The 15,879-nt window shown below is 42.8% G+C and overlaps 1 protein-coding gene across 3 annotated transcripts in view; it reads left to right on the forward strand.

Annotated features, from left to right (window-relative positions):
* The window catches only part of LOC126215365 (uridine phosphorylase 1), a 415,530-nt gene that overhangs the window by 351,561 nt on the left and 48,090 nt on the right, over positions 1–15,879 (forward strand). For all 3 annotated transcript variants that reach the window (XM_049942057.1, XM_049942059.1, XM_049942058.1), the window contains one exon: positions 11,607–11,730. In XM_049942057.1, the coding sequence (XP_049798014.1) occupies positions 11,607–11,730 (124 nt within the window). The remainder of the gene's footprint in view (positions 1–11,606; positions 11,731–15,879) is intronic.

Genomic DNA, 15,879 nt, shown 5'->3' on the forward strand with positions numbered 1-15,879 from the left:
CTTCATCATCTTTTATGACATGATACGTTTTAGTAAGGTAGTTCTGTAATGTTGTTCGCTACAAAAAAATGGCTCTGAGCACTATGGGACTTAACTGCTGAGGTCATCAGTCCCCTAGGCCTTAGAACTACTTAAACCTAACTAACCTAAAGATATCACACACACCCATGTCCGACCGTTGCCCGACCGTAGCGGTCGCGCGGTGCCAGACTGTAGCGCCTAGAACCGCTCGGCCACCAATTTTGAAACAAATACTGCTGTCACACGTTTCATATCTAAAACATTCGAAAAACTTATGCCATGATGATCCAACATCAACGACGTTTTCTCGGATTATGATTCTATGATCGTTGATAAACATTTCTTTCACTTTTCCCTCGGTTTCTACGATGTACGGGGTGTTCAGAGCGCTCGACATCTCCAGTGTCTTCATGGCCATCTTTAAAACACTTATACCATTTGAGAACCCTTGTCTTAGTAATAGCAAAATGATCAAAAGCAAGTCAATGTTTTTGAAACTTCGCTCCACTTTAGTCTTCTCTTACAGCAAAATTTCATTCAAATTCTTTGTTCTGTTTATATACAAAATAAATAATCGCCGATACTACAAAAACACATGCAGTACTTTGGACAAAATTTAAGTATCCGATGTGACGACCCTTTTACTGATACGTTTCACATGCTTACAAAACACAACAACAACAACAAAACCACACAACTCTTACTAATACAACACTCGATACTGCAAAATTCGTTACTTTTTTGATCACGCCTCGCAGATATTTGTGCGTGCTATTGCTGTGGACCTACGGAAACTGCGCACGCATTAATCCCTGGGCTCTTAACACACGTATCTCGTAAAGATCAGGCGGTGGAGAGCCCGCATTAAGTTCTCAGGTAATGCTGAACAGGGCGGATAAGATAAGCGAGAAACCCGAGATACATACGCACAAATGCGCGGCAAGGCCAAACCCTGGAGAGCTGCAATTTATCTTCGGTTGCGAGAGGTCGTACTTGAGATTGCCCCACTTGGTGTCAAGCAGCCAGATATTACTAAATCGATCACAGAAAACGCCCCACTGTGTTGTCAAGCAGCATGATATTGATAAATCATTCACAGCAAATAATATTATCGCTGCCCTCTGACCGAACTGTGCTCTGTTTCTTTTTTTTCCTTTTTCTGGATCTGGCCTCATCTGGGTATAAAACTAAGCATTGCCATTGACTCTAAGCCACTCCATTTCCTTCCGCCTGACTATGTTTGAAAAGGGAATTCTTGATCTGCGGAATAATTTGGTTCTCCTAAACTTCTTATAATGTCGTACTGTGTGTGCTGCAAGGATTGAAAATTTTTGTTGTTGTATGGGAGAACCCCCCCCTCCCTCCCCCCATGAACCATGGACCTTGCCGTTGGTGGGGAGGCTTGCGTGCCTCAGCGATACAGATGGCCGTACCGTAGGTACAACCACAACGGAGGGGTATCTGTTGAGAGGCCAGACAAACATGTGGTTCCTGAAGAGGGGCAGCAGCCTTTTCAGTAGTTGCAGGGGCAACAGTCTGGATGATTGACTGATCTGGCCTTGTAACATTAACCAAAACGGCCTTGCTGTGCTGGTACTGCGAACGGCTGAAAGCAAGGGGAAACTACAGCCGTAATTTTTCCCGAGGACATGCAGCTTTACTGTATGATTAAATGATGATGGCGTCCTCTTGGGTAAAATATTCCGGAGGTAAAATAGTCCCCCATTCGGATCTCGGGGCGGGGACTACTCAAGAGGACGTCGTTATCAGGAAAAAGAAAACTGGCGTTGTACGGATCGGAGCGTGGAATGTCAGATCCCTTAATCGGGCAGGTAGGTTAGAAAATTTAAAAAGGGAAATGGATAGGTTAAAGTTAGATATAGTGGGAATTAGTGAAGTTCGGTGGCAGGAGGAACAAGACTTTTGGTCAGGTGATTACAGGGTTATAAATACAAAATCAAATAGGGGTAATGCAGGGGTAGGTTTAATAATGAATAAAAAAATAGGAGTGCGGGTTAGCTACTACAAACAGCATAGTGAACGCATTATTGTGGCCAAGATAGACAAAAAGCCCATGCCTACTACAGTAGTACAAGTTTATATGCCAACTAGCTTTGCAGATGATGATGATGAAATAGATGAAATGTATGTCGAGATAAAAGAAATTATTCAGGTAGTGAAGGGAGGCGAAAATTTAATAGTCATGGGTGACTGGAATTCGTCAGTAGGAAAAGGGAGAGAAGGAAACATAGTAGGCGAATATGGATTGGGGGGAAGAAATGAAAGAGGAAACCGCCTTGTAGAATTTTGCACAGAGCATAACTTAATCATAGCTAACATTTGGTTCAAGAATCGTAAAAGAAGGTTGTATACCTGGAAGAATCCTGGAGATACTAAAAGGTATCAGATAGATTATATAATGGTAAGACAGTGATTTAGGAACCAGGTTTTAAATTGTAAGACTTTTCCAGGGGCAGATGTGGATTCTGACCACAATCTATTGGTTATGAACTGCAGATTGAAACTGAAGAAACTGCAAAAAGGTGGGAATTTAAGGAGATGGGACCTGGATAAACTGAAAGAACCAGAGGTTGTAGAGAGTTTCAGGGAGAGCATAAGGGAACAATTGACAGGAATGGGGGAAAGAAATAGAGTAGAAGAGGAATGGGTAGCTCTGAGGGATGAAGTAGTGAAGGCAGCAGACGATCAAGTAGGTAAAAAGACGAGGGCTAATAGAAATCCTTGGGTAACAGAAGAAATATTGAATTTAATTGATGAAAGGAGAAAATATAAAAATGCAGTAAATGAAGCAGGCAAAAACGAATACAAACGTCTCAAAAATGAGATTGACAGGAAGTGCAAAATGGCTAAGCAGGGATGGCTAGAGGACAAATGTAAGGATGTAGAGGCTTGTCTCACTAGGGGTAAGATAGATACTGCCTACAGGAAAATTAAAAAGACCTTTGGAGAGAAGAGAACCACTTGTATGAATATCAAGAGCTCAGATGGCAACCCAGATCTAAGCAAAGAAGGGAAGGCAGAAAGGTGGAAGGAGTATATAGAGGGTTTATACAAGGGCGATGTACTTCAGGACAACATTATGGAAATGGAAGAGGATGTAGATGAAGACGAAATGGGAGATACGATACTGCGTGATGAGTTTGACAGAGCACTGAAAGACCTGAGTCGAAACAAGGCCCCGGGAGTAGACAACATTCCATTAGAACTACTGATGGCCTTGGGAGAGCCAGTCATGACAAAACTCTACCATCTGGTGAGCAAGATGTATGAGACAGGCGAAATACCCTCAGACTTCAAGAAGAATATAATAATTCCAATCCCAACGAAAGCAGGTGTTGACAAATGTGAAAATTACCGAACTATCAGTTTAATAAGTCACGGCTGCAAAATACTAACGCGAATTCTTTACAGACGAATGGAAAAACTGGTAGAAGCGGACCTTGGGGAAGATCAGTTTGGATTCCGTAGAAATGTTGGAACACGTGAGGCAATACTAACCTTACGACTTATCTTAGAAGAAAGATTAAGAAAAGGCAAACCTACGTTTCTAGCATTTGTAGACTTAGAGAAAGCTTTTGACAATGTTGACTGGAATACTCTCTTTCAAATTCTGAAGGTGGCAGGGGTAAAATACAGGGAGCGAAAGGCTATTTACAATTTGTACAGAAATCAGATGGCAGTTATAAGAGTCGAGGGGCATGAAAGGGAAGCAGTGGTTGGGAAAGGAGTGAGACAGGGTTGTAGCCTCTCCCCGATGTTATTCAATCTGTATATTGAGCAAGCAGTAAAGGAAACAAAAGAAAAATTCGGAGTAGGTATTAAAATTCATGGAGAAGAAGTAAAAACTTTGAGGTTCGCCGATGACATTGTAATTCTGTCAGAGACAGCAAAGGACTTGGAAGAGCAATTGAACGGAATGGACAGTGTCTTGAAAGGAGGGTATAAGATGAACATCAACAAAAGCAAAACGAGGATAATGGAATGTAGTCAACTTAAATCTGAGGGAATTAGATTAGGAAATGAGACACTTAAAGTAGTAAAGGAGTTTTGCTATTTAGGGAGTAAAATAACCGATGATGGTCGAAGTAGAGAGGATATAAAATGGAGACTGGCAATGGCAAGGAAAGCGTTTCTGAAGAAGAGAAATTTGTTAACATCGAGTATAGATTTAGGTGTCAAGAAGTCGTTTCTGAAAGTATTTGTATGGAGTGTAGCCATGTATGGAAGTGAAACATGGACGATAACTAGTTTGGACAAGAAGAGAATAGAAGCTTTCGAAATGTGGTGCTACAGAAGAATGCTGAAGATAAGGTGGGTAGATCACGTAACTAATGAGGAGGTATTGAATAGGATTGGGGAGAAGAGAAGTTTGTGGCACAACTTGACTAGAAGAAGGGATCGGTTGGTAGGACATGTTTTGAGGCATCAAGGGATCACAAATTTAGCATTGGAGGGCAGCGTGGAGGGTAAAAATCGTAGAGGGAGACCAAGAGATGAATACACTAAGCAGATTCAGTAGGATGTGCAGTCTCAGGACTGAAGACCACAAAAACAACAACATGGGAGAACCAAACAGCGAGTACATGAAACATTGACAGCACCGTGGGCCCCTGCAAAGCACATAAGTCAAAGCTCATCTCCGCTGTTTGTGTGCAGTGAAACGGGAGATTTGGAAACTTATTTTACACCAAAACCGTACAGTTCCGGATATGGTTCCTACAGTCGCAGGTTCGAATCCTGCCTTGCGCATGGATGTATGCGATGTCCTTAGGTTAGTTAGGTTTAAGTAGTTCTAAGTTCTAGGGGACTGATGACCTCAGCAGTTAAGTCCAATAGTGTTCAGAGCCATTTGAACCTATAATAGGAATTGTGACACACATACAGGGTGTGAACGTAAAAAAGCGCAGAAATTTAACAAGAGGTACGGGATGCTCCATTGAACGATTGAGGTAGCGAACCTGGAGTCGGAGACACCAGCTTAAGGAGATGATGCGAATAAAATGACATTACTCTGTATTATGAAGATGGATTAACTTAGGAGGTAGAGAAGATCCAGCGAAGAGCGGGGGCGTTTCCTCGCGGGATCGTCTATTCGGCGCGAGAGCGTTACGGAGATGCCTAACGAACTCCAGTGACAGATGCTGCAAGAGGCGTTGTGCATCACGGAGAGCGTTAGTGTTGAACTGCTCACAGCCTACGCTCGAAGGAGAGTCGGGCAGTATATTACTTTTTCCTACATACCTCGCGAATCAACGACGAGAAAATCAGAGCAATAAGAGTTCCGTACGGAAGTTGTTTTTCGCTCGCACGATTCGCAAGTAGAACAGAGGAGGAAGGAACTAATGCTCGTATCGGATGTATCCTCCCCCGCAATCCGTACGGTGGCTTCCGGAGTATAAGAGAAGATCATTCAGTAATTACAGAGACAAGCTGGTCTGGGGGAAAAAAACTTATTAGGGAAAGTATGGTACTTTCATGGCTGTAAGTTGGCATCACTGGGATGAGCCGTGATCAGCTGATGTATCAACATTGTTTTGTTCATTACCTCAAAAATACATTTCAAGATGGCGATTCCGCTTGAAATGTCCGCATTAGTTGAACAACGTTCTGTTATTCGTTTTTTACTTGTTGAAGGCGACTAACAAGTGAATATATACTGTAGAATGTCTAAAGTTTATGGTGAAGGTTGTATGAGTGGTGCAAATTTTTAGAAGTGAAAAGACCAGTTCAAAAATGGTCGCGACTCAGTGACTGACGAACATTCTTCTGGCCGACCAGTTGCAGTTTCAACTCCCTCACTTGAAAGTCAAATTGGTGACTGTGGAAATGACAGTTGATAAGGTTCAAGTTACTACTGGTACAGTTAATAACATTATCTGTAGCAAGCTGAAGTACCGCAAAATATGTGGAAGATTGGTCCGAAAGGATTGACGCGGCTACACAAGGAAACAAGGTTGAGAGTGTGCACAGAGCTAAAGGAACGTTATGAAAGAGAAGGTGAGCACTTTCTCAACAAAATTTTAACTTGTCGTGAAACTTGGGTTCATTGTTATCGGGGAGAATCAGAAAGACAAAGCATGCACTGGGAGCACATCAACTCACCTGTCAAGAAAATATTCAAAACTCAACCATCGGCAGGAAAAGTCATGTTGACGATGTTTTGGGATGCTGAAGGTCCAGTTTTTTGTGATCATCTCGAAGAGCAGCGTACAATGAACAGCCAGTATTCTCGGATTTGCATTTAAACAAGGTGAATCCGCCGAGAGAGACAGAGAGAGACGTGAATGATCTCTGAGGAGATGTGTGATTCTCCAGCAAGACAACGCACGTGCTCATATTGCTCAACCAACCCGTGAAATCATCGATAAAATGGGCTGGGAAGTACTGCCTCATCCCCCTTACAATCCTGATCAAGCATCTAGTGATTTCCATTTGTTTGGTGCACTGAAGGAGGCATTACATGGCAAGAGGTTCCAGGACAACGAGGACGTGAAAAAGTTTGTGGGACATTGGTGCAAACATAAAGAGTTCTTTGCAGCCAGAATAAAAAGAGCTTGCAGCCCGTTGGAACAATTCCATAAATGTTCAAGGGGAGTACGTTGAAAAGTAGAAAAAGTATTGTTTTGTAAACATGAACGCATTGTTTCTCCAGACAAGTTTGTCTAATTGTTGAATGGCCCTCGTATTATTTAGATATAGAACAGCTGAAAACGAATGTGAGGACGGTACCTCTGTAAAGGAGCCCTCACGTTCAATAATGTTGCCAAACATCAATATATTGACCGCCTGAGGGCGCGTATTGACGTTGTTAATAGCAGAAATATTGACGAGCAGTATAGTCAATACATATTAAACGTGTGAGGTCAAGTTGCACTGACGGTTTGACAGTGTTCTCCTCGATATGTTGACAGACATATGTTGACTGAGCTTCATGAACCAGCCACTCGGCGGTATACAGTGTTTATGTTCTCAGTTCACCTTTGTGGATATCGTACCTCAGATTCCATTTATCAAATACACAGAACAAATTTAATAGGCCTATGCAAGGGTAATCACTGGACAGGGTGACCCACAAGTTCGTTAACATTTAAAAATGCACTAATCCACGGGATAGATAGAGAGGTAAAAACTGACACAGTCCTGAAATAATATGGGTTTTATTGAAAACAAAAACGAGTGGAAAAACTGGTCAACAGATGATGCTGGACAGCAACTCGCGTGAGAATCGTGTATAAAACAACTTGTAGTAAGGGGAATTGAGATCATCCCTAGCCTGGGTGATAAATATCTTGTGGAAGGTACGACTTATGCATGATGGTACTCCACGCCATATTGCTACACGTATGAATGATCTCTCGCGCACATTGTTTGGTGAAGATCGCGTGCTGAGCCGCCACGAGCGTCATGTTTGGCTTCTTAGGTCCCCAGACCTCAGCCCGTGTGGTTATTGGTTGTGGGGTTACTTGATGGCGCTAGTCTACCGTGAGCGTCGGACCTCAGTTATATTGATGGTGTATGGGTTGCTTTAATGTATTGACAATTTGACAAACTAGTATTGTCAATAAATACTGAACGTGTGCAGGCGCGACCTATTACCTTCGCGATAGGGCCTTGTGCTCTGTTGCTCGTAATCTTCCTACTTCAGTGATGGGATATAGTCACTGGAAATGCTGAATAAAGTCAATCGAGTTAAGAGTCCCACACCGATAGATCAGTGCAGTTTGTAACATCAAAATATTTTTTTTTTCTTCATTACTAGGCGAAGAATTTTCGCCGTACACTCGTAGAACAATATATGCACAACTGCCTTTCACACGACTGCATTTGCCTATCTTGTAGCCCAGTCAGTAGCATTATGTACAGCACCTCAACGAAGTAGCTCAGTTGCACATTTCAAAATTGTTCGACAGTGGTGTTTCTGTTCCATTTTATTTGTGTGTCACTTTAGCACTCTGCGGGTATGATAGATAAAAATTCTGCAGCTGATTACACGAATAATATAGATTAGATTATGTAATTCTTTTATCTAGCAACGGGAAAGTACGCCGGAAGAACACTTACAGCAAATACAAAAGTGTCAGCTAGCCGCGTAATCATCTTGCTGGAAACTATAAGCTTAGCCAGTGACTCATCTTGGCCATCGTGAAACCATTCGCTAAATCGTGAAACTTCTGAGAAAACGTTCTCAGTTTGAAGTTTTTGTATAATTATTGGAGAGAAAGGTTAGTTTTTCATTTAAATGACATTCAGTAACTGACATAGCAGTCATAACCGTAAAACATATAGTAGTATATGTACAAAGCGAATTAAAGTAAAACGCGTGGAAAAGGGGAACTAAGGGAGTTGTCCTCTTCGATTTTCTTCATGCTTAAAGATTTTGAAATTCGTTGACAGTACACCAAAAAGCTGTTGTACTCAGCTGGCCGCGGTGGTCTAGCGGTTCTAGGCGCTCAGTCAGGAACCGCGCGACTGCTACGGTCGCAGGTTCGAATTCTGTCTCGGGCGTGGATGTGTGTGATGTCCTTAGGTTAGTTAGCTTTAAGTAGTTCTAAGTTCTAGGGGACTGATGACCACAGATATTGAGTCCCATAGTGCCCAGAGCCATTTGAACCATTCTTTTGTTGTACTCAATCTGTATAGCCGTAACTCCAATCCTGTACTTCGCTGACAACATGCTCCCCCCTCCCCTCCCCTTCACACACACACACACACATACACACACAAAATGATGAAAAGAAAAAAGAAGTTCATCGCTTACTGAATTTTCACTCTTCTTGCAGTTAAAGTTATTTCTTTACTGTTAATACTCTTTGCAACACGTTTGCAGCCAGTGTCCTCGTATACGGCTGGATGTACCGGCTAAGTTAAATTGTTGTACGACGCATAGTTCAGAAGATATGTCATAAACAGTGAGTTGTACGAAAAACTAGATTTTGCTTGCTGTGGAGCGCACACTACCCAGACTACACTCGAGCAGTGTTTCATAATGAGAGTATCTGCGACTTGCAACAAACTTCTAACATAATTTCAAACAATTTTTAAACTACTTCTCGTTTACCTGCTTAAAGTCAAATATTTGACGCATTAACTCATTTGCAAAGTAATCAAAAGTACGATTCTACTTTATACACTCCTGGAAATGGAAAAAAGAACACATTGACACCGGTGTGTCAGACCCACCATACTTGCTCCGGACACTGCGAGAGGGCTGTACAAGCAATGATCACACACACGGCACAGCGGACACACCAGGAACCGCGGTGTTGGCCGTCGAATGGCGCTAGCTGCGCAGCATTTGTGCACCGCCGCCGTCAGTGTCAGCCAGTTTGCCGTGGCATACGGAGCTCCATCGCAGTCTTTAACACTGGTAGCATGCCGCGACAGCGTGGACGTGAACCGTATGTGCAGTTGACGGACTTTGAGCGAGGGCGTATAGTGGGCATGCGGGAGGCCGGGTGGACGTACCGCCGAATTGCTCAACACGTGGGGCGTGAGGTCTCCACAGTACATCGATGTTGTCGCCAGTGGTCGGCGGAAGGTGCACGTGCCCGTCGACCTGGGACCGGACCGCAGCGACGCACGGATGCACGCCAAGACCGTAGGATCCTACGCAGTGCCGTAGGGGACCGCACCGCCACTTCCCAGCAAATTAGGGACACTGTTGCTCCTGGGGTATCGGCGAGGACCATTCGCAACCGTCTCCATGAAGCTGGGCTACGGTCCCGCACACCGTTAGGCCGTCTTCCGCTCACGCCCCAACATCGTGCAGCCCGCCTCCAGTGGTGTCGCGACAGGCGTGAATGGAGGGACGAATGGAGACGTGTCTTCAGCGATGAGAGTCGCTTCTGCCTTGGTGCCAATGATGGTCGTATGCGTGTTTGGCGCCGTGCAGGTGAGCGCCACAATCAGGACTGCATACGACCGAGGCACACAGGGCCAACACCCGGCATCATGGTGTGGGGAGCGATCTCCTACACTGGCCGTACACCACTGGTGATCGTCGCGGGGACACTGAATAGTGCACGGTACATCCAAACCGTCATCGAACCCATCGTTCTACCATTCCTAGACCGGCAAGGGAACTTGCCGTTCCAACAGGACAATGCACGTCCGCATGTATCCCGTGCCACCCAACGTGCTCTAGAAGGTGTAAGTCAACTACCCTGGCCAGCAAGATCTCCGGATCTGTCCCCCATTGAGCATGTTTGGGACTGGATGAAGCGTCGTCTCACGCGGTCTGCACGTCCAGCACGAACGCTGGTCCAACTGAGGCGCCAGGTGGAAATGGCATGGCAAGCCGTTCCACAGGACTACATCCAGCATCTCTACGATCGTCTCCATGGGAGAATAGCAGCCTGCATTGCTGCGAAAGGTGGATATACACTGTACTAGTGCCGACATTGTGCATGCTCTGTTGCCTGTGTCTATGTGCGTGTGGTTCTGTCAGTGTGATCATGTGATGTATCTGACCCCAGGAATGTGTCAATAAAGTTTCCCCTTCCTGGGACAATGAATTCACGGTGTTCTTATTTCAATTTCCAGGAGTGTATGTACATGAGAGTTCGAATCTTTAAATAATCAGGGGTACGGGGATCTAATGCTCACGTGGAAAAAGATTTTACCCTGGCTCAGTTTCACAGTTTGAATGTTTTTAATCTTATGTTTGCGATTTAGTAGTTACCAAGCTTATACCTATTTAACTGTAGCATTCAGTCCCAAAAACCAGAGCGCAGATACATTAACATCGCGGCCGACTCGTCGGCCTGTTGAGTTGACGAGTTAGTACGCACTGTATTCAAGTACGTACAGCGGCGAGCAGAAGTTTGCTTGAGTTGTAATTTAGTTTCCTGCTATTTTAATATCACCCTTTTTCTTTCTTTGTAAATAGATCATCTGATGATTACTTGGTAACAAGCCGTAGTCGCCATTGATACCAACTGTACGACCTGAGGCTGTAATATATAATTGAAAAAATGAACGTCGCTCACATGTCCCTGTGTGCTTTTACTCCGAGAATCACACAGAAATTCAAATGCGAATCACGTATTTGTTGCCCCTTGTCGGCGCGGTTCGAAATCGAAGGCGGTTCATTCGCCCCTTGCCTAACGCAACAGCTCTTGTTCCAGTAGAAAATCCACAAGACTTACCGTAAGTAATAGCCTTCTTTCGTACTGACGTGTTTGGTTCCGCGCTGTCCACCACGTTACGATATATAGGCGATTTTTTTCAATGTTATTTGGCGAATAGGCCGTGGTTGTTGGATAAATGCGGCACTGTTTATAGCCGCGGATTCTAAGGTCTGTGTCATTTCCAGTGCATATTGGCTGTTCTGTACCGATATTAAATTTATGTTTTTTTTTTCAGCTTGTTCGCCAATTTTTTTTTGTTAGTCATCAGTTCTGTATTTGTGATAGTTTTGCATCTGTAGTGTTCAGTTTTGTATAATAATTCTAAAAACTTCAGTCATTATTGGAAACTATTCAGACTTTGCGTTACTTGATTAAGGCACTACGCAAATACTGATTACAAGTTAGTCATAATGTCATGTTTGCTGTTTGTTACAGGTATCCTGATGGATCGGTCCGCCTTAGAAACCCACACATTGAACTTATGGACCAGGACATTCTGTACCATATTGCTCTTGGTAGCGAGTCGCATGACCTGGTCTCGATGTTTGGGGACGTGAAGGTAAGAAATTAGTACTTTTCACAAGTTATTTAATTATCTATCTTGCGACATGGTAACTGAATTAAGCTTCCAGCTATTTTTATTATCAGTCAATGACTTGCGCCGTATTTCTTGACAGGCTTAAATCTCTACAGAATTAGATATAAACTATTTTTAGTTCTCACTCTTTTCAAAACTGTTTGAGGATGCGGTTTATGGTGGAATATTGACACCATCTGAGCAGAACTTGTTAACCCGCCTCCCAGTTTTGTTTTCGTAAAGTGTTCTTCCCACAGATACCGATAAAAGACCTCACAAATGAAGTGGCAGTAGAGTTAAACAAGAGCAATTATCTGTTGCGCAAACCTTTGATTGTGTGAGTCACAAAATTGTACCTAGCAAACTTAAGTCGTGCGGTATTATTGGCAGCCCTCAACAGGATGTCTCAAAAAAAAACTTTATATTTGAAGAGCTCTCTGCGCATGTGCAACAGATCGGAGGAGAGTATGGGGTACGTTGATCGCTTGCTTGGCCTTTATGAATTCAGTCGTTATGGAACGCTTCTAGAGTGGACTGCGCGTTCTGTGTGCGGAAATTTTTGCATAAACGGTGATTCGGCGATTGTAGCACGGCGGAAATTTTGCAGTAACCGTCAACTGCATAATTTAAATGATGCTCGACGTGTTCTCCTTATCCAGAAATGGATCGAAACGTTTGAGGAGACCGTTTCAACACTGGCCAAGTGGAATTCCGGGTGACCAAGTTCATTAAGAACGGACCAATCGGCGGAGAGTGTAAATCCGCCTGTTCGAGACTATCCTAACTTCTCCATTTGTAAGCGTGCAAGATCTTTAAATGTGCACAGATCACCATTGAACCGAACTCTGCAAAAATACCTTAAACTGCACCCGTAGAAAATCCAGTTGGTGCAACAATTGAAGCTTGAGGATACCAGCCATAACGCTGCAGGTCTTTAATGATGTGACTGACTGCCCTTGTTTTTTGACGAGGCTCATCTTCACCTGAACGCTCACGATTCCTAAACAGAAGCATGAGAAACACCTTCACTCGCCAAACATTACTACATGGACTGCGATGCTGTTTCGAAGACAAGAGCAGTCATGCAGTTACAGTGAATTCGGAACGTCATGTGGCGATATTAAACGACTTTTCGGTGCCTGAATAAAAAAAAAAAAAAATGGTTTCAGCAAGACGGAGCCACACCACACACATCCAATGCGGTTATAGTGAGAGTTCGTGAAATTTTCCCTTTAGGAGGGGTGACATGAATTGGTCCCTACACTGTCCAGATTTGAGCTCCGTGGATTTTTTATTATGTAGATATCGAAATAGTATCAATAATCCGACTCCTCTGGAATAACTGAAAGAAAATATCTGTAGCGAACTGAGAGCCATCGCAGTGTTTACATGACGAGCCGTCATACAAAATTTTGTTCATCGCTTAGGCGAGATGGATTGCATTTAAATGACATTTTTAAAAAGTAAATTCTCAAGTTGTAATTTCATGTCGAATAGACTGCAAGCTCTATTTCATTTTGACACGTCAAATACAAACTTCGTTTAGAGAAACCCTGTATAAGACGAAACAGAGGTTCTCATTAACAGACTGTACCTCAGGCACAAAAATAACCTCAGAATGTGGGAATATTAAATGTGGGGGGCCACCGTCATCGGTACTGGGTACACGTTTGTTTCTAACCTACATAAATGATCTTCCAGTGACTTTAAAGGACAGTTCAAAAACTGTAAGGTTTGATGATGTCAAGCATTCAGATCTAGCAGACACTGTTCAGGTCATAGCTGTGAGCTACTTGCAGTACTGTCCAGCTAATAGTTTGCCTTTACCTCACAACGACACATTTTTCAGTCTGAAACAACATAACATTTCACCACGAAACGTAGACATTAATGATAATACACTGAATAAAGCACAGTGTGGATAACAAGTTGAAATGGAGTGGAGCATGTTCAAATAAATAAATAAACCGAACACGTCGATAAACAAATCAAGACGCACTGTTCAGCGTTTTTTGCCGTTAGAAGCGTCTTCCATTTTGTTGAGCGAAAAACAAAAGTGTTGGCCTATTTTGCGTATTTTCATTCCCTATTGTCTGCTGGAATCATCATCTGGGCCACTGCACCTGAAGTAAATTAAGTGTTGGTTCAGCAAGAGCGAGTAATAAGACTGCTGCGTAAAGTAGATGACTGTCCATCTTGCAGAAGCCTTTTTAACCGTCTTGGGATCATTATACACAATACATTTACTTCTTAATTGTTTTGTTTCTGATAATAAACAGCAGTTTCAACTGAACTGTGCTATACACTCACAGAAATAATATTCATATAGACTTTGCTATGCACGCTGCTGCAAAATATTCAACAAGCGTCTGCCTAACACAAAGCAAGAAATTCGGAATAGCTACCATTTCAAATATAAATTAAAAACATGCTTTATTAGCCACTTTTTCTAGAAATTGACAATCTAGATTCAGGGATTGAATAGGTCTGTTGTCTACATGGCAAGCGACGTTTTTTAAAATAGTGTACTACGAATATGACTCAATATTTATAGGCGTAGAAGAATATTTTCTATTATTCCATCTCCTCCTGCCCTACTCTGTCAGTCTGGTCCTCCCCCTGTCCGTTTTGCCCTCCCCTTCTCTCTGTCCATTTCCTTTTCCCGCCGATCTCTGCCCTCCTCCTCCTCCTCCTCCTCCTCATCCTCATCTCCCCCCCCCCCCCCTGCTGGCCAAATAAACAGATCCGCACCAGACATCCCCCACTCAGAACATCTAGTAATTTGGTAACCATTAAGTAGTTTGGACGCAAGAACGGTATAACAGCACGTCACCACAGCTCCATAGCTTTCTCCAAGCCAACAAAAAATCACGGGAACTTGATCTGCTCCGAAGGATATGGCGTATCATCGACATGATGCAAACTGACAATGAGAGTTACGGTCACCTACTATACAGATGGAGCAAGAATATCACTGCGGAGTGCACCTGTGGCTTCCAAAGACAATCAGACACATTGTTGAAGAGAGCCCTCAAAATTCGTACCCTGGAAACTCCTTGGATACCTTAGGCAAGTATTACACTATCAAATTTCTTTGTCCAATATCTTTGTCCAATATCTTTGTCAAAGATATTTGATAGTGTAATAGGGATCTTTGACAAATGTCGTCCAATATTTGATCAAATCTAGGCCGAGGCCGTATATTTGATCAAAGAAATCGCTTGTCTTCTGTTCACTGCAATGCGATATGTTACCACGCGGAGCGCTAGCATCGCTTCAGCGTTCTGTCGTCTGTAGTGTTTTTATAAGTATTGCCGGTAAATACAATTGGTGTGTGCCGACAACTACAGAATTAATAGAGATGTCTGAAGCTGATGAGGCGCTTTACAACTTGAGGCACCCTGAATACAAAAATAGATTAAGAAGATTGGAGACCTAACCTGAACTAACCTAACTAACTTAACATAACCCTCTCCTGTAGCAAGGAATCGGAGTGTTATAGTGAGCCTGTCTTCTGAAGATGTAGCAGTTCTTAAGTGAAAATTGTGCTTTGTGATATGAGGATACACTTCACTGAGCACATACAGAAATGTATGCTCATCCATTCTTAAGTAATTGATGTACGACTTGACGTCTTCCACTGTAAGTTCACGTAACAAGTTTTGTTGAATGCTTTTATCGTGTCGTCGTAAAACCCACGGCTTCACCCAGATTAGATTAGTTTTTCGTTCCATAGATCCGTGCTGAGGAGATCCTCGTGGATGTGGAACATGTCAACTTTTTTTAAGCTGAAATAACAATACTAATAGTATGAATAAATACAATACATCATTTGTTTCTATTAAAAATTTCGCCAATGGAGTAGGAGTTGGCCAGTAGTAAGTCTTTCAGGCTCCTTTTAAACTAATAAACTGATCTTTATTTCTAACTAAATTTTTTAAGTTTCCTGGCAAATTATTGAAGATGAGTGTTCCTGAGTAGTGGACCCCTTTTTGAACTAAAGTAAGTGCTTTTAAGTCCTTGTGCAGATCATTTTTGTTCCTGGTATTGTATGTATGAACTGAGTTGTTTGTTGGAAAAAGAGATATATTATTTACGACAAATTTTATTAAGAAGTAAATATACTGAGAG

Source organism: Schistocerca nitens, chromosome 12, assembly GCF_023898315.1.
Source record: "Schistocerca nitens isolate TAMUIC-IGC-003100 chromosome 12, iqSchNite1.1, whole genome shotgun sequence".
NCBI classification, from domain to species: Eukaryota; Metazoa; Arthropoda; class Insecta; order Orthoptera; family Acrididae; genus Schistocerca; species Schistocerca nitens.